Source organism: Dasypus novemcinctus, chromosome 14, assembly GCF_030445035.2.
Source record: "Dasypus novemcinctus isolate mDasNov1 chromosome 14, mDasNov1.1.hap2, whole genome shotgun sequence".
Classification (NCBI taxonomy): domain Eukaryota; kingdom Metazoa; phylum Chordata; class Mammalia; order Cingulata; family Dasypodidae; genus Dasypus; species Dasypus novemcinctus.
Window position 1 is genome coordinate 42,641,657 of NC_080686.1, and position 20,034 is coordinate 42,661,690.

General features: G+C 38.6%; 1 protein-coding gene across 1 annotated transcript in view; it reads right to left on the minus strand.

Moving 5' to 3' along the window:
* Nucleotides 1-381: 381 nt before the first annotated feature.
* MRPS28 (mitochondrial ribosomal protein S28) overlaps nucleotides 382-20,034 on the minus strand; it is a 153,201-nt gene continuing 133,548 nt past the window's right edge. The window contains exon 3 of the mRNA XM_004479096.5: nucleotides 382-664. Coding sequence (XP_004479153.2) covers nucleotides 496-664 — 169 coding nt within the window. The 3' untranslated portion in view covers nucleotides 382-495. The remainder of the gene's footprint in view (nucleotides 665-20,034) is intronic.

Consider the following 20,034-nt stretch of genomic DNA (forward strand, 5'->3'; position numbering starts at 1 on the left):
CCTCCTCTCCTTGACACTGCATCTAAATTTCAAATAGTCACTTTGATACCTCATATCCCCTCATTTTCCGCTTTATTTTTCTCCTTAGCTCATATCACTTTTTTTTTCTTTATACTCATATCACTTTTTAACATATATTTTATTTAGTTATTCTCCACGTTCCCCAGTTGAATGTGTCACGAGGGCAAGGTATTTTATCTGATTGTTCACTGATATTTTTATGGTGTCTAGAATAGCCCCATGCATGTAGATAGGCACTCAAAACACTATTTTTTGAATGAGTGAATAAATTTCCCAGTACAGTTTATACTATCCCAAAGGAAGGGTTAAAAAAAAAAAAAAAGGCAGGGGGAAGATACAACTAAAGATAAGTCTTACAAATAAGACCTACAATTCATTTATTACATCTTTCAATCATTATGGACAATTTTCTAATTGCATTCTTGATGAATATTGCAGTTTAACAAAGGAGTGAATGGATTAAACAAAGTTCGCTTATGTTTCATGATTTTCGTCTTTTGATTTTGCGTCTTTACTGTCCTGGAGTCCCAAGAGAACTGCATCAGCTTCTAGTATAGTGGTATCTGTTGTTGCTCCCAGAAATCTAGATGTCAGTTCAAGATCTAATAGCCGCAGTCGGACCCTGGTTCCTTTCTGGTATTTCCTAAATGGTAAGAAAACAACTCCATTAATCCTGTACATCATAACATGAAAAATTAGCTTAAGATAACATTCAAATTCTAATTTTATTTTGTGTTGGCACAAGTTAAAAAAGCACTGGTATCTGAGAAATAGTTCACTTTTCACAGAAAAATAATTTGAAGAGTTTAGTATGTCAGGTGATTCACCTTAAAGTTGCCTTTAAAGAGTTTATAACTTCAACAAAATTGTACTCCAAACCGATATTCAACCCAAGTCAGTTCTTGTAATTGGTATTTAATGTAATTCTTCTTTTTAAATTTTAAATCGGATATTAGTATGGTTACCCCAGCTCTCTCTTGGTCACTATTAGCATAGCATGTTTTTCCCTAATCTTTCACTTTCAACATACTTATATCTTTGAATTTAAAGTGAGTCTCTTGCATAGTTGTGTTATGCTTTTTTATTCACTCTGCCAATCTCTGCCTTTTACTAAGAAAGTTTAATCCATTTACATTTAAAGTCACTATTGATCATACAGACTTTCCTCTTCCATTGTGCTATTTAGTCTTTGTAAGTCTTACATCCTTATTTTCCCCCTCAATTCTGTTAATGCTAATTTAATATTTATTTGATTTTTTTGTTTTGTACCATATTGAGTGTCTCCTCATATCTCTCTGGATATATTTTTCATGTTTTCTTTATGCTTTACCATGGGCTAAAATTTAACAACCTAAATATATAACAAATACATCTGGTTGTTTTGTTTTTTTTTATAAAGATTTATTTTTAATTTTATTTCTCTCCCCTTCCCTGCTCTCCCCCCTCCCATTGTCTGCTCTCTGTGTCCAGTCACTGTATGTTCTTCTGTGTTCACTTTTATTCTTGTCAGAGGCACCTAGAAACTGTGTCTCTTTTTGTTGTGGCATCTTGTTGCGTCAGCTCTCCGTGTGTGCAGCACCATTCCTGGGCAGGTTGCACTTCTTTCGCACTGTGTGGCTCTCCTTACAAAGTGCACTCCTTGCGCATGGGACTCCCCTATGCGGGGGACACCCCTGAGCAGCATGGCACTCCTTGTGCACATCAGCCACTGTGCATGGGCCAGCTCATTACATGGGTCAGGAGGCCCTGGGTTTGAACCTTGGACCTCCCATGTGGTAGGCAGACGCCCTATCTGTTGGGCCAAATCCACTTCCCCATATTTGGTTTTATATCAACTTGACTTCAATAGCATACATACACTTTTCCTATACCTTTCTGTCTCCTTGCCTTTTTTTGGTATTTGTTACCACTTATATCTTTGTACACTGTATGTCCAAAGCCATAGATTTATCATTACTTTTTATGCATTTGCCTTTTAGCCCCTGTAGGAAGTAAAAATACAATACAATAGTATTGGCAAATGTAATTACCCATAAGAGTGCCTTTATTTCTTTATGCTCCTTTGAACCATTGTTTAGTGTCCTTTCATCTCAGTCTAAAGAACTTCCTTTAACATTGCTTTTAGAGCAGGTCTAGTGGTGATATACTCCCTCACCTTTTGTATATCTGGGAATGTCTTCATCATTCCCTCATTTTTCAAAGAAAGTCTTACAGGATATAAAATTCTTGATTGGCACTTGTTTTCTTTCAGCACTATTTCATATCACTGCTTTGTTGCCTCCATGGTTTTGATAAGAAATTGGCACTCAATCTTGGATGTGTATATTCATGTCTTTTGCTAAGTTTGGGAAGTTCCCTACCATTGTTTCTTTGACTATTCCTTCTGCCCCTTTCTCTCTTTCTTCTCCTTCTGGGACTGCCATAACTCACATATTGGTATGCTTGACTGTGTCCCATAGCTGTCTTAGGCTATTTTGGCTTTTAATATTTCTTTTTTTCTTTCTGTTCCTCAGCCTAACTCATTTCAAGGGTCTTGTCTCCAAGTTCATTGATTGTTTCTTCTGCTAGCTCCTTTCTGCTCTTGATACCCTCCTGGGCATTTTTCTTTTCAGTTATTGTGGTCTTCAACTCCAGTAGCTTTCTTTGATTCCTTTTTTAAAAAATTTAACTCTTTAGTTAGACTATGATATTGTTCATTCATTGTTTTCCTGATGTCCTGGGGTTTTTTCTCTGTACTTTCCTTCCTTCATCTCCTTAAGAGTTTTTAAAATTTTCTTTTAAAGTCTTTGTTAGGTATGTCCACATTCTCATCTTCTTCATTGGTGTTTTCTGTACTTTCATCCTCTTCCTTTAGATAGGCTATCATTTCCTGTTTCTTTGTCTTGTACTCTTGTGGCACACTGTACATTTAAATATTTTAAAATGGTAACTCTGAGGTTTAAATTTCTGGAATGTCTGTTTCCTAATTTTGTAACCAGTCACTGATTAGACAGATTTTCTTGAGCATCAGTCCTCCAATCGGAACGGTCTGCTCAAGGCGAATGTGCTGTGCAGGACTTTCCCTATCTTTCTGGGCCTCTGTCTTGTCCTGGGCTTTTGCTTGTTAGTTGTTTTGGAGCTCCGTAGTTTACCGGGTTTGGTTGCCTCCTCTGTTTCCCAGGGGACAAACCTCCCTCTCCCTGGTATCTAAAGCTGGCAGGCCTTTGTCCCAGAACATCCACCTCTGTAGTTTTTTACACTCCTTTTATTGTCTCATGCTACTTTTTCCTGGAAGGCAAATTCTGGGAAGAGGGTCGCCCTAGGGAGGACTTTCCCAGCCAATCAGGGCCAGAGACCTACAAAGGGTACACACATCACCAAGCACTCTGTGGACAGGGTCAGGAAAGGTGCCAAAACTTCTCCGACAGCTCCCCGAAGCTAAGCTTTCCTGGCCTGCCCAGCAAATACAACTCTTCAGCTAACTTTCCCCACAGCCCGGAAGAAGCCCTGCATCTTTAAATCTCCACTACCTCCTCCCCTGCCCAGGGTGGGTTAAAACAATAGCTGCTCCCAGGGCCAGAACCCAGCAATCCAAATTCACTCGTCAAAAGCCATGATCAGTGACTGGCCACACACACACTTGTTCTTGTCACCAGCAGGTAGCCAGGGACTGAACCCTGCAGTGGCCTGCCGTAAGAGTGAAGGATAGGCACAAGTAATTGCCACAAAGGAAGCACTTTACAGTTCTTTACCAATTTTATCAGCCTCTTCCTCCTGCTCCTCCCTGGATGCTGTATAGTGTTCTTCAGGCCTCTAGAATTTCTAAATAGTTGTTTTGCATAGTTTTTGCCTGTTTAATAGTTATCTTGAGTCCTGGAGCTCCTGACACCACCATCTTCCCTGTAAGACAGAAATCTTTTTTACCCTTTGATAGCCTCTGACTTTAATAATGAATGGCAAGAAAAAGAAAAACTTATTTTTAACCAAAAAAAGAAAAAAAGAAACAAAAAAGAAAAAAGGAAAAATGAATGGCATATTAGGGGAAGATAGTGGAGTAGGAAACTCCAAGAATCAGTCCCTCCACCAGAATAAATATTAAATAGGCAGGAACTGTTTGAATCAACTATTCTCAAATTTGGGAGTCCAGGAGAACACTGTACAGCATTCAGGAAAGAGGAGAAGAGGCTAGTAAACTATAGTAAAGACCAGTAGATTGCTCTCTTAGCACATGGTTACTGGTGCCGATCCCCACTCTTGCTGCAATCAGCAGTGGGGTCCAGTGCACGGTGTAGCTGGTTGGTGCCAGAAAGGACATAAAATTGCTTCCCCAAGATTAGAGATGGCCATAGACTGATAGCTGATCATAGCTTTTGATTAGTGACTTTGGTCCCTGGGGCCCTGGCTTTGAGGGTGGCCACTGTTCCAGCCCACCCTGTGCAAAGATGGTGGAGGAGACTTAAAGACACTATACTTCCTTAGAACTCTGGGTGACAGCTGAAAAGCTGCATTAGCTGGGCAGGTGAAGAAAACGCAGCTGCGGGGAGTGGAAGAAGCTCCTAGTGACCTTCCTGGCTCCTCCCTCATCCCCTCTCCAGGGCAGTTTAGAGCCAGTCTGCACCCTTTGGTGTGTCCCTGATATTGTTATCAATGGGAAAAACTGACCTGGGAAACTCCTCTCTGGCATGTCCTATCTCCCAGAATTTGCCCTCTAGGCATCAACTCTAGACAATGAAAGAAGTGTAAGAAACAATTGAGGTGATGGCCTGGGCCAGACTTACCTGCTTTAAATACACAAGAGAGGGAGAAGATCTGTCTCCTGGGAATAAGAGGGGGCTTTCAAACTCCTGTCAAGAGGGGAACTCCTCAGCCACTAGAAAACAAACCCAGGATGACAGGCCAAGGAAAGATAGGGAGGACCCTGCACTTTGCATTCCCTTTCCTCATATGGAAGCTAACATTCATGAAATTCTCTATCTCATCACCAGCTGTTAACAAACTCAAGAAACTTACATCTCAGGAAATAAATTCCAGAGTTAATATTTTAAAATATTAAGATGTACAGTGTACAACAAAAGAATACAAGACAGGAAGCGAACTTGGTCCAGTGGTTAGGACGTCCCTCTACCACATGGGAGGTCCGCGGTTCAAACCCGCAGGCTCCTTAACCCGTGTGGAGCTGGCCCATGCGCAGTGCTGATGCGTGCAGGAGTGCCGTGCCACACAGGGGTGTCCCTGTGTAGGGGTGCCCCATGTGCAAGGAGTGCGCCCCGTAAGGAGAGCCGTCCAGTGTGAAAGAAAGTGCAGCCTGCCCAGGAATGGTGCTGCGCACACAGAGATGACGCAACAAAAAGAAACACAGATTCCCCTGCTGCTGACATGTTACAACAGAAGCAGACAAAGACGCAGCAAACAGACACAGAACAGACAACTGGGGCGGGGGGAAAGGGAGAGAAATAAAATAAATCTTTAAAAAAAAAATACAAGACAAACAAAAATAAAAGAAGTGATGGCCCATCCAAATGAAAAGGATAAATATCCAGAACTCCAATGAAGATGACCAGACTGGATATACCCAACAAAGATTAAAAAAAAAAAAAATTCATCTTAAAAATGATCAAGAAGATGGAGGAAAGCACAGAGAATGAACTAAAGGATATGAGGAAAGCAATGAGTGAGAAATATGAGAATCTTAATAAAAGATTGAAATTTAAAAAGGAAACAACAGAACTATTGAGTTAAAGACCATAATAGCTAAAATGAAAAATTGCCAAGAGGGTTTCAACAGTAGACTGGAGCTGGCAGAAAAATCAGCAAACCCAAAGGCAAGATCATGGAAATGAGTCAGGCTGAGAAGGAGAAAGAAAGAATTATGAAAAGCAAAAATAGCCTAAGAGACTGGGACACCATATCAGTCTATACATTACAGAAGTCCCAGAAGGAGAAGAAAAAGAGAAAGGGAGCAGAAGGAATATTCAAAGAATAATGACAGAAAACTTCCCAGACTTAACAAAAGACATTCATATGCACATCCAAGAAGCCCAGAGAACATCAAATGGAATCAAGATTAACAAAAATATGCCTCATCACATATTGATCAAACTGTCAAATGCAAAGGACAAGGAGTGTTCTGAAAGCTGCAAGAGAAAAGCAACCTGTTACATACAAGAGAATCTTAATAAGATTGAGTGCTAACTTCTCGTCAGAAACCATGGAGGCAAGAAGACAGTAGATAAAAATATAATACTTGAAATGCTTAAGGAAAACAACAGCCATCCAAGAATTTTCTATCTGGCCAAGACTCTCGTTCAAAAATGAGAGAGATGAAGACATTCCCAGATAAACAAAAGCTGAGGGAGTTCATCACTACTAGACCTGTCCTTTCAGAATGAAGGGAAAGGACACTAGACAATAGTTTAAACTGGCATAAAGAAAGAAAAACCTTCAGTAAAGATATAACATAATGAACCTTGTCATAGACAACAGTACAAATATAAGCCATGAATTAGAACAATTGTACATCACTATTACAAGGTTTTAATAATAGGGTGGTACAAGGACAAAAATACACCTAAAGCAAATATACTATGGCTGGGTAAGGATAGAGGGAGTGAGAGTAAGTGTTAAGAAGTAGGGTTGGTGTGGAGCTGGCCCATGCGCAGTGCTGATGCGCGCAAGGAGCGCCGTGCTACACAGTCCCCCGCGTAGGGGAGCCCCACGTGCAAGGAGTGTGCCCATAAGGAGAGCCGCCCAGAGCGAAGGAGGGAGCAGCCTGCCGAGGAATGGCGCCGCCCACACTTCCCCTGCCGCTGACGACAACAGAAGCGGACAAAGAAACAAGATGCAGCAAAAAGACACAGAAAACAGACAACCAGGGGAGGGGAGGGGAATTAAATAAATGAAAATAAATCTTTAAAAAAAAAAAGAAGTAGGGTTGTTTCTTCTTGGAGTAATGAAAATGTTCTAAAATTGATTTTGGTAATGAATGGACAACTCTGTGATTATACAATAAAAAGCACTGACTGTACACTTTGGATGGATTGGATTGTATGTGAATATATATCAATAAAAATGCTTTTTAGCGCTCTCTGCCTAGAGGAGCCTGCACCAATCTTGGTATGTATTTCTATCTTTCTCTCCCATTTCTCAGCAAGCTCTGTTCTTTCCCCATTTCCAAAATAAATTCTTTTTACTGGCCTAAAAAAAAAAGCTTTTTAAAAAATGGGCGAAAGACTTAAACAGACATCTCTCTAAAGAAGATACACAAATGGCCAGAAAGCACATGAAAATATGTTCAACATCACTAGACATCAGAGAAACGCAAATCAAAACCATGAGATACTATAGCATACCCATTAAAATGGTTGCTATTAAAAAACCAGAAAATAAGAAATGTTCGAGAGAATGCAGAGAAATAGGAACACACTCATTCACTGCTGGTGGTAATGTAAAATGGGTAAAATGATGCAGCTACTGTGAAAGACAGTTTGGTGGTTCCTCAGAAGCTAAGTATAGAACTACCATATGACCTGGCAGTTCCCCTAGGAGGCATGTAGCCAAAAGAATAATTGAAAGCTGTGGCTGGAACAGATATTTGCACACTGATGTTCAGAGCAGCATTATTCACAATTGCCAAGAGACAGAAGCAACCGAAATGTCCATCAACCAAGGAATGGAGAAAATGTGGTATATAAATACAATGGAATATTATTCAACTGTAAAAAGGAATGAAGTCCTGAAACATGCAACAAGATGGAGGAACCCTGAAGATTATCATGTTGAATGAAATAAGCCAGGCACAAAAAGACAAATATTATATGATCTCACTGATTTGAAACAATTAGAATAAGCAAACTCAGAGTCAGAATCTAGAATAAAGGCTACTAGGGGATGGGGTGTGGATAGGGAACGTGAAGTTAACACTTAAAATGTACAAAGTTCCTATTTGGATGATGGAAATGTTTTAGTAATGACGATGATGATGGTAGCAGTACATTGTTAATGCAATTAAGTACACTGAAATATATATATGATTAAAAGGGGAAAAGTTACATTGTATATATGGCAACAGAATAAAACATTTTAGAACTATACTACACAGTGAACTCTAAGTTAAACCATGGACTTTAATTAAAATAGTACAGTTATTAAAAAGTGTTATCATTAATGTAACAAATGTTCCACACCAATGCAAGGTGTTGATGGTTGGGTGGTATATGGGAATCCTGTACTTTATGCAATTTGTACTGTAGGTGCACCACTCTAATAACAGAAGACAAAAAAAGGTTCTTAGATATATATTTTACCCTAAAATCAAATGTTTTAAAGTGAAAGAAAAAGCAAAATGGAAAAAATTACAAAGCACAAAGTAGCAATATTTTTGTAGTATTATTAAAATGTAATACCAGGGAAGGAGCTGTGGCTCAAGCAATTGAGCTCCTGTTTACAACATGGAGGACCTGGGTTTGATTCCCAGGACCTCCTGGTAAAAAAAGAAAAAAAGGCGTCCTAGACCTGTGTGGCACTAAGACGCACAGGCCTCTGTGTACACCAAAACAAAACAAAACGATGACACAACCAGATAGAAAAAAAAAATTAATACCAGCCATAAAATGCATAATGCTTCAATTGGTCAATAAAATATTCAAGTGTTTTATATTACCAAATGCCATCTGATACTCCTTTGTCTTTCACCCTTATCAATTACTTAAAGGAGTTTAATATCCACATTTATGATAAATAGAAAAGGTACAGGGGAAAACATTGCTGCTTGTTACAAACTTTAAAGATCTAAAAATATACTTCAAATATTCTAATTTAAAAAATAAAATAATTGTATATAAAAGAAAATGAAGAAACAAAGCTCTCAAAAAAAAAGTAACTGGAGGGAGCAGATGTGGTTTGAGTGGTTGAGCGCCTGCTCCCTACCTCGGAGGTCCCAGGTTTGGTTCCCCCTGCCTCCTTAAAAAAAAACATACAACAAGCAAACAAAAGAAAAAACCAACTCAGGTAGCTCTGGGGTTCAGTGCCAGCTTCCCATATATGAGGTCCTGGGTTCAATGCCTAGCTCCGGAATCTCAGCAAAAAAAAAAAAAAGGTCACTGGAAAATAATTTCGATAGACATATAATGAACAGTCTCCATGACGTATACTGAAGGAATTTATAAAGTAAACATTTAAGTTATTTGGCTTTTTAAAAACTTTTGCTGCTTTTTTCCCTTCCTAATTACTAAAGTAAAATGTTTTTTGGGTAAAATTTGGAAAAAAAAGAAGGTAAACGTAATTCTACTATTGTTAATATTTTGACATCTTATTCTAGTCCTTCCATATGTATATATATATATATTTGTGCAGCTGTGTCTGACAGCATAGATCATATTTTCTGGATCTTTCTTCTTAAAAAATTAAAGAGCTCTCTTAGAATATTAATAGGGGCATACCTTTATAGTCTTAGAAAAGAGTAATTATATAATATATTCCATATGAATCAGCCATTGGGATAGTAGGGTTAATTCACAGACAAGGCAAAGCTAAACATTTGTCTACCTCACTTGGAGCCATAACCTGTGTTCTAATGAATTATTTCATTTGGCAAGCGTAAGAGGTTTGTTCAACTGGTTTTGTTTTTTAAGATTTATTTTATTTATTTTTATGTCTCTCCCTTCCCCCCCCACCCCCAGCTGTCTGCTTTCTGTATCCATTTGCTGTGTGTTCTTCTGTGTCTGCTTGTGTTCTTGTCAGTGGCACTGGGAATCTGTGTCTCTTTTTGTTGCGGCATCTTGCTGTGTCAGCTCTCCGTGTGCGCAGCCCCACTCCTGGGCAGGCTCACTTTTGTCATGCAGGGCAGCTCTCCTTACGGGGCACACTCCTTGTGCATGGGGCTCCCCTATGCGGGGGACACCCCTGTATGGTAGGGCACTCCTTACACACATCGGGACTGTACATGGGCCAGCTCATCACACAGGTCAGGAGGCCCTGGGTTTGAACTTTGGACCTCCCATGTGGTAGGCAGATGCCCTATCCATTGAGTCAAATCCGCTTCCCTGTTCAATTGGTTTTGATCCATGCTGGTCTCTCTTCCCCTTCTTACCTGCAGCAGCCAATAAGTTATTGAACTGCTTATTTTTAACACAAATAGTTATTCTGGAGTCCATCGTTCTAGCCTACATCTTATGGCTTGATTGCGTAAGTGGAAATACCTAATGCCCATTCCCATATACTTCTATTCCTCTGTACCTTTGCTTCTGCTGCCAGTACTGCCTGAACCTTCTATGTAAACCCTAATGAGTCTTAAATATCCAGGTAGGATGCATCAAATGCAAAGCTTCTCTGTTTCCCTGTCAGAAAAAGAGTCTGTTGTTTTGACATGGGATTACTTGAGACTTGGGGTAGTGTAGAAGAAAAAGACATGGATACAAATCCGAGCTCTACTCCTTACTAGTTATGTAACATTAGCTATTAACTTTCTCTGAACCAGTTTCCTCATCTATAACACAGATTCCAACTACTTTCCACATTTGGTCAATGGCTGGTTATTATTCACCTCTCAAGAATAAATGGCTCCATGTCGTGTAAGTTCTAGTGAACTCCAATTAAAAATAAAAACAGAAACACCATGAATGCCCAGTATGCTTGGTAATTTACAAAAGGAAAAATTCTGTTCCCATTTTTAGTAAGTCTTTGATTATATTAAAACTTTTGCCTTCATTTCTATAAATTATGGAAATCATCTAGTGAGCTGATAAAGGAGATGAGAAATAAACTCCAGGCCTTTATAATATACCGAATCAGCCAAATCTAGATATTATAAACAAAACAAAACAAAACCCCACAAGATTCTCTGACTTTCAAAACTTGGAAGCAGTTGTTTCTATCTCTGTTATGGTACTTATTTTTTACTTAGTATTTAAAAAGTTATTTCTACATAAGTGTTATCTTCCCTATTGTAAGCTCCTTAAGGGCAGGGATTTATTTATATCTATGTTCCTCACAGTACCTTGATGAATAAATTTCACTTTTTTATAATCTTTTGGACAGTGGTTTCCATTACTTTTTTTTTTAAGATTTTATTTCTCTCCCCTCCCCCCCCAGTTGTCTGTTCTCTATTTTGCTGCGTGTTCTTCTTTGTCCACCTCTGTTGTCAGCGGCACGTGAACCTGCGTTTCTTTTTTTTGTTGCATCATCTTGTGTCAGCTCTCTGTGTGTGTGGCACCATTCCTGGGCAGGCTGCACTTTCTTTCGCGCTGGGCGGCTCTCCTTAAGGGGCGCACTCCTTGAGCGTGGGGCTCCCCTACGCGGGGGACACCCCTGCATGGCATAGCACTCCTTGCACACATCAGCACTGCAAGTGGGCCAGCTGCACACGGGTCAAGGAGGCCTGGGGTTTGAACCACAGACCTCCCAGATGCCCTAACCACTGGGCCAAGTCCACTTCCCTCCATTACCTTCTAGTATATGAGAACACCTGGCGTGATTGCTAAAAATTCAAATGAACAGTGGGCAATGTTAGAAAGTGACTTGGCAAATCTGGGGAGGGATTTGGGAATTTGTCTTTTAAACAAGTAACACCCCCTTCCCCTCCGGTGTTTTGATGCAGTCTTCCCTGATCACTAAAGAAACTGGCCTAGAATTACCTTATGGTGTACAATAAAGTACAGAAGCACAGGACATCCTACACAAATACAAAGGAGGCCTCTGACAAAATTTTGTGGCCACCCTTAACAATTTTAAAGAGTAACAGATGTTTCCATAAGTGATGACAGTCTTTTAGGATGAGCAGTTATACAAAAAATGGGTTCCATCAATAAAGCCCAACGACAGCCTGGAGTAGGTGTGGCCCTTCCTGCACAGGCTGTTCATTCTGGGAAATGCAGGACATGGAAACGTTATCATATTCCTCAATCAACAGGATAAGTCTTCATAAAATGTGGAGTTTATCCTTGCTGTAATTTTGAAGCACTTTATTGAAGGGAAAGACAAAAATAACTAATGTGTTTCTGAGAATTCCATTTCTGCTAATGTAATTTCAAGTGAAGCTTCATTATTGTAATCTTTGATAATCACTTGTACTACTTATGTCTTCTCATTTGGGGTTTCCATTGTTTCACATAACAAGATTTAAAATGAATATGCCAGTAAATTCTTTCTCCAGATTGTCTGTACAGTCTTTAAATGGTCACTTTATTTGATGATTTTGGCATAAGTCAAAAAATCCAGAAGAGGCAATATAATGTAGTGATTAAGAACATGAACTCTGGAGCTAGATAATGTCCAGCTCTATCACTTATAAACTATGCAACTCTGAATCAGTTACTTCATTTCTCTGCTTTAGTTTTCTCATTTGTAAAATGGGAATAATAATTGTGCCTACCACATAGGGTTCTTGTGAGCATGAAATGAGTTAATATATGATATCCCTTGTACTTTAAGTGCTCAGTAAATGTCAGCCATCATTGTTGCCTTCACCATTACCATCATCAAAACATACCCAGTGACACCTGATACTCTAGGGATGGCACATTTAACAGCACTCCCAGTAGATTATAATTAACTCAATGAAGTCTTCCTGTAAAAAGTTGAGTTTGGGGCTAGATTTTGATTCAATGATTGCTTTGATGCAAATCCTACTTGTTATAATAGTATAGCCATTACTCTCCTAAATTATAAGATACATCTTCTACAAAAATGGAAACAATTTATTTTGAAACGAATATTGAAATTCCTATGAGGGTGTGAAGCAAAATAACACTGAACAAAAGCAAGTATAATTTAGAGAACTACACATATAACAGTCTATATTTCCCAGCACTAACCACAATGTAACTGGAAGCAAGAAGGCAGCATATACTGCTGTCACAAAAGGGCTAATGATTTATTTATTCTGATATTCTTTTGACATTGGCTCATGGAAGATTCAGGGGAAGGAAGAGTTGTTTTACCTTACTTACCGCCTACCAATCTTGTTTCTTTAACTCTTGATAGAGCTGGAGCTAAGCCTTTTATGCACCTGCTTGTATTTTTGGCACATACCATTTCTTGGAAGGGAGAGATAATAATTTCTATAGGTTCACTATTTGTTCTTCTAAGAAGCTTTATTTTTTTTTTAGCTATTTTAAAATTTCACCAATAACAGACTTATTAACTTCTAACCTAATCAACTACCTCTGTCATGATTTTAAGGCCTGAATCTATCACCTCTGCCTTCTTTCTGGAATGGAATTTTATATTTTTCATTTAATTAATTTTTCCCCATTCTTTTGATTATTTTAATGGACTCTCTTTTCTAAAAAAATGCTCAAATGCCCAAAAACATAATTTTGCCATGGTTTGAGACTGTGAATCATGCCCCCCATGAAAAGCATGTTCAGGTTCCAACCTCTGTACCTGTGGGTGTGAATCCATTTGTCAACAAGACCTTTGAGGGAAACGGACTTTGGCCCAGTGATTAGGGCGTCCGTCTACCACATGGGAGGTCCGTGGTTCAAGCCCCGGGCCTCCCTGACCCATGTGGAGCTGGCCCATGCGCAGTGCTGATGCGCGCAAGGAGTGCCCTGCTACACAGGGGTGTCCCCCGCGTAGGGGAGCCCCATGCGCAAGGAGTGCACCCGTAAGGAGAGCCGCCCAGCACGAAGGAGGGAGCAGCCTGCCGAGGAATGACGCCGCCCACACTTCCCATGTGCCGCTGACGACAACAGAAGCGGACAAAGAAACAAGACGCAGCAAAAAGACACAGGAAACAGACAACCGGGGGAGGGGAGGGGAATTAAATAAAAATAAATCTTTAAAAAAAAAAAACACAAAACAAGACCTTTGAATGAGGGTGGTGGGCCTTAATGCAATATGGCTAAAGTCCTCATAAGCAAAGGAGATTGGACATGAAGAAGAAGCCATAGGGAGAAGCCAGAAGCTTGAACTCAATAGAACCCAGAAGAGAAAGAAGATGCTGCTGTGTGCACTGCCATGTGATGGAAAAGCCAAGGTATCCAAAGATTGCTAGCAGACAGTCTTTGGGGAAGAAGCACTGCCTTGCCAAAGCCTTGATTTGGACTTCTCCTAGTCTCAAATTATGAGCCAATAAATTCCAATTGTTACAATAATCCACTGTATGGTATTTGTTTTAGTAGCTAGGACACTAATATGGCTACAATTTCAGGGGGTTCAGATTACCTGAAGGTTATCCATAGACCTTTCCGATTAAGAAGCCATAGTGTCAATTTTCACAAGTCTGTTTATTTTTGTTGAGTTAAAAGACAGGTTCTCATTTCTACAGAACACCATGGCTGTGATATTTCTGTCATTTTGCTTCATTTTCAATGTGCTTCTTAAGGAAATCCAGGACTTTCCTCAGGCTCATTGGGCCAATACTGAAGGACACATGACTAGTAAGCAGCCACTACCACAGCTCTGTTTTCTAACACAAATAAAAGTCCATAATATGTGCAAAGACGAATTTTTTATTTCATTATCACTGGACACTTAAATAAGTCTAACTTATTAGCAATGAATAAAGACACATGTTAAAAAAGAATTAGGTCTAAAAAAACGACTACAAAAAAACAAAAACAAAAAGAATTAGGTTCATAGCAGCACCACATTTTGAATTATTTTTTTTTTTACATGGAACAAAAAGGTAATTCAATAAAACGTATCCTACAAAGGGACAGGTTTCAGAAGATTATCTAATGAGGATGGATGGGTCCACCATCTTGATAATTTGTATCATGAAGCATAAATGTGTTAGCAATGTTTAAAGGTGCTTTTTTGGATGTCACAATAACCAGGAACTTTTGGCATTTGGTGGGAGGTGAGTGGGATGCAAACATTCTGTAACACAGAGAACTCTTCTGTACAACAGAGTTGTCCTGAATCTGTGCTACACACTGATGTGGGTAAATAAACTGTTTATAATTATTTAAGCCTAAGAACTTAACTCTGTTAATGATAAAAAGTTGTTTTTATAGTTTAAGTATACACTAAATTTCCAGGAATGCAATACTGTGTAAACAGAAGTGTGACTTTGTTCAAAATGTTACAAGAGTTGTTTACTATTTCAGAAAATCACATAAGCAACATTACTTATGGTTTCTGAGTCAATATTGTTTTTTTAAAAATTCCTTTTTGTGTTTAATGACCTGTGTTAAATGCACTTTTTAAAAAAAAGATTTATTTCTCCCCACACCCTCACTGTCTGCATTTGTTGTGTCTGTCTGTCTTCCTTATTTCTTTAGGAGGCACTGAGAACCAAACCCCGGGACCTCTGATAATCACTTCAGTCATCTCCATTCCCTGATTTGCTGTGTCTCTGATCGGGTTTTTCTTTTTGTGTCTCTTGTATCATCTTGTTGTGTCAGCTTGCCGTTTTGATTGTCCTCTTTAGGAGGCACCGGGAACCTCTGTTCCCTGCTTTGTTGGTTCTCTCATTATGTTTTTCTTCTTGTGTCTCTTGTTGCATCAGCTTACCATACCTGCCCATCGTGCCAGCTTGCTGTCTTCTTTAGGAGGTACCCGGGAAATGAACCAGGGACTTCCCATGTGGTAAGTGGGAGCTCAATTGCCTGAGCCACATCAACTTCCCTCTACCTTCTTTACAATTTACCCTTTGCATTAATCTCTTTCATTGATAGATCAGTCTCCTCTATATCTGCCATCTAAGAACAAATGATCTGACTTACGCTCTCTCCTTTCAATGAAATACACTGATAAAAGTTTAATTAAAACATCAATAATACCAAAACACTGCTTTCAACTGAACTTTGTGCAGTGATGGAAACATTCTGTATAATGTAATTATCGAGCAACTTTAAATATCACTAGCATGACTGAGGAATTAAATTTTTAATTATATTTAATTTTAATTTAAAATAAAATAGCCACATGACAGCACAGCTTTAGACAATTTCAAATTGACAAAAGTACTAAGCATACTTGTCCTACAATATACAAACTGTGGCAGAAAGGCTAGTTTGGAAAAGTGGATATGGCTCAAGTGATAGGGCTCCAGCCTACTATATGCGAGGCCCTGGATTCGATTCCCAGGGCCTCCCAGTAAAGGTAAAAAACTGGACCACATGGCAGAAAGCTGGTGCAGCAAGATGATACAACAAAGGGAGACCCAACAGATCAGGGAGATGAGGTGGCACAAGCAATTGCCTCTGTCCCACACTGGAGGTCCCAGGATTGGTTCCCGGTGCCTCCTAAAGAGAAAGATAAGAAGAGACCAGCAGACATGGAAAGAACACACAGTGAATGGTCACAGAGAGCAGACAGTGAGTGTAAACAACAAGGGGGAAGTGGGGGGGGGGGGGGGGAAGGCTAGTTTTACAGGAAAAATAATACTATGAAATAATTTGTTATAATAACTCTTACTAAGATTTGTCAGTAACAATGAGAGCTTCTGCATGTTTGCCAGTGCTAACTCCTCAAACATTTCTTTCCCTTCTGTCACTACTATATTCCTACTCAAATCTGTGTGATATTGTACTAGATACAGAGCAACTGACCTGCCTTATTAGATATTTACAGTTTAAAATTATATTTTCTAAATATATTCTCCATGTTACAGAGAGAAAAAAATAAAGTACATACAAATAAAGTCACTGGCCTAAGACCACAAAGTGGCATTGAACTCACAAAATTTTTTTGTTCTTTTATTAAGTTCTCAATTACCTGTGGCCTCTTACAAGAACAGTAGTAGGCTTAAGCCCTCTATGAGTTGTAAGAATTTACTCCTTCATATAGTCTTAAAAAAGTCTTTCCCCTAAAATAAAAGGTAAGCTGTGTTGCTACCAATTATTCTTTTTATTATTCTCTACTAGAAAAATGGTTATTTTCTATGGTAACAAATAATGAATTATACTGTCAGAAAAAAATGTTTGCAGTTTTATGGAATGTTGCCTTTCCTTTACATCTATTTTTAAATTAGGGATATTAATTTTTCATATATCTCATATTTCATATTAAAACCATGGAATAGTGCTGCCTTGAAAGAGTAACAGGATGTCTCCAACAAGCACATTCAAAATAGAAATAGCCTGTGTTTTTACTGTTTGGTGTGTTTTCTTTCTTTTATCTTCAAGTGCTTGCCTCTGAGTGATCTTTGTGAACTCCAGCCTAAATGGATTCAATCTTAGCATTTACCATGACCGCTCTCTTCCACTGTGCACTTTCTCAGACCATATGCTGCAGTAAACGAGCCTGCATGTCTAAGCTACATAGGAAAAGGGCAATTAAATCTGGTTTTGCATTTCTGTATTAAGAACGTGGTTTAAAGACTTTCCTTTGGAGAGGTTTTTTACATTCTTTCCACAGACATTCTTTAACATCTGTCAGTGCATGCTAGTGATGTTTCTCATTGACTTAAAATAGAAATCTCCTTGACTAGTACTTTGATATATATACATATATATAAATAAAATAATACAAAGCCAACTAAATACAAGGCTTGGATTGAAACTCAGTATCCAAAGATAATATTGTGAGGAATTCTGGCTTTGCTAGTCAAATTAGCTGTCATGCTGTAATCATAATTCTCAGAGGTTTAAGACAGTTCTTTTGAAATCACCACCCATCTATGTTTTCATCTCAATAAGTTATAATTGGTTAGAACTTTATGATTTTCTCACAATTCCTTACTTAAAATTTTAAGACTTTAGAAGTAAACCTTTCCTTTTCTTTTTCTGAGAAGAGAAAAAAATTAAAATCTCTCTAATGGTTTAACTAAAACAAACTTTTTAAAAATAATTCATACAATTGCTCAGTTATGTTGACTGACACACAATGCCAACAGCAGCCATGTTTGTGTGTGTTTATGTGTCTATGCATGTGGGTATGTATGTACCTTTTTCTTCTTTATTGAACTGTCTGGACCTCAATTTCTTCATAGCTAAAAAGCACGGTGTGAAAACATATCTAAGGTCTTCTGTAGTTCTGTGATTTTACTCTACTTTCGTAAAATTAAAATTTTTGAAAATTGGTGTTATATAGAACATTAAGTGTGGGCTCGCTGGCAGTGATTAGCGGCCCACGAGGTCCGGGCAGCCTTCCACGGCTCGGCGGGAAGCCCCTAGGCCAGCGCGTAGGCCTAGGTTCTCCAGGCGTGGGGGACGCGCGGTAAAAACCACGGAGACAGCCTGAGCGCAGGAACAAGTCTGCTTTATTGCGGAAATACACTTGGTTATATAGGGTTGGGTAGAGGGAGGGGCAGGAGCTGGGGCGGATTAACTACGGGGCGGTAGTGGATAGGCGGAGTTGTGCAGGCGGCTATGAGGTAGGCAGTAGCTAGGGAAGAAGGCAGATTATATATTAGCAATGTGGGCGGGACTGGCGGGAAAGACAGCAATGGCTGGAGGAAGGAGATAACAAAGGCTGGGGGAAGGGATGGAGGGAGGCAGCAACAATTAAGTACAATTGATTAAGCATATGCACAAAATATAAAACTTTAAGGCTATTAGCTATATAAAGTATTAAGTCTTTGTGACAGAATTGTTTACTAAACTAACAAGTGAACATTTATACAGACTACTTGACACATCCAGCCTGTTGCATCTTTCTGTTCAATTTGTAAAATGCCTATCAAGACTTTCTCATTTCTTCTTTGTCTTCCCTACCTGATCACAGGTATGCATCATTCCCTGACCCCTAACAAGTTGTCAGTTTCTGTACCATCTGTTGAATAAGTGGCCAATTATTTTGAATATACACCTATCCACTTGAGTATTACTCATTACTGTATTATCAAGCAGAACAGTCATGGTTAACAAAATAAAGGTGACGGAGTGCTCCTGAAATTCTACACCTCCACAATATTTCCAATCATCATTAAAGTATGAAATACAGCAGACATCGTAAATCCTTATTTATTATTACCGGTCATTAGAAGATATAAACTGAAATAAATCATTATAAAAACAATGTACACTATTTTGAGAAAACTGATTATCACTTTCAAAATTCCAGAGTGTGCCTATCAACCAAGCCAAAATGAACAGTGCATATGACTGGCAATAAATGAATTACATGTCCTTGTGGCAATGAAGAGAGGACCCTGTTTATAATGCCAAAATGCTTATCCTCAAATTGCAGTCATCTTGGATAAGGATTTTGAGCTCTTTCTGCAATTCTAATATAAGGGTATGATTTCCCTTATACCAAGTTCTTTTGTAACCTTCTCATGGTAGCATTTTATACCATCATAAACAGAAATTTTGATTTTGGTTCACATATTACTGTATGTTATGCAATGTGAAAATGGAAGCTTTTTAAATGTTCTACATTCTTAGAGTTACAAAATAAGATATGTCAAGAAATTAGGGAAAGGACAATCTTGCCACTTAACAACCATACAAAGTCTTATCTGTCACGTAAAAATTTTTTTTACTGGACAGAATCTGAATAAATATATGTATGGGGAGAGCAGGAATCCAAAGAAAGCAAAAGGATTAAATTTAAACTTAGTGCTAGTTTTATAATACCTAAGCAAAAAGGGACACATTTTGTGACATATAATTTTAACTTTGTGAAAAAAAGAAAACATATATTTGTATTAACAGAGATAAGCTCTGTCAGCACAAGGCCATTCTGGGGAAAGAATAGTCTCTTCAACAGATAGTGTTGGGAGACCTGGATAGCCATATGCAAAAGAATGAAGGTGGACCCTCTAGTTCACACCATATACAAAAATGAACTCAACATAGATCAAACACCTAAATATAAGAATGATAACTATAAAGCACCTAGAAGAAAACACAGAGAAACATCTTCAGGACCTTGTGTTAGGCAATAGTTTCTTATACTTTACACCAAATGCACAAGCAACAAAAGAAAAAAATATATACAAATGGGACAATCAAAATTTGAAACTTTTGTACATCAAAGGACTTCATCAAGAAAGTAAAAAGACAACCTACAGAATGGAAGAAAGTATTTGTAAACCATCTGATAAGGGTTTAATATCCAGAATCTATAAAGAACTGCTATAAATCAACAATATAAAGATAAAAACCTCAATTAAAAAATGGGCAAAAGACTTGACTAGACATG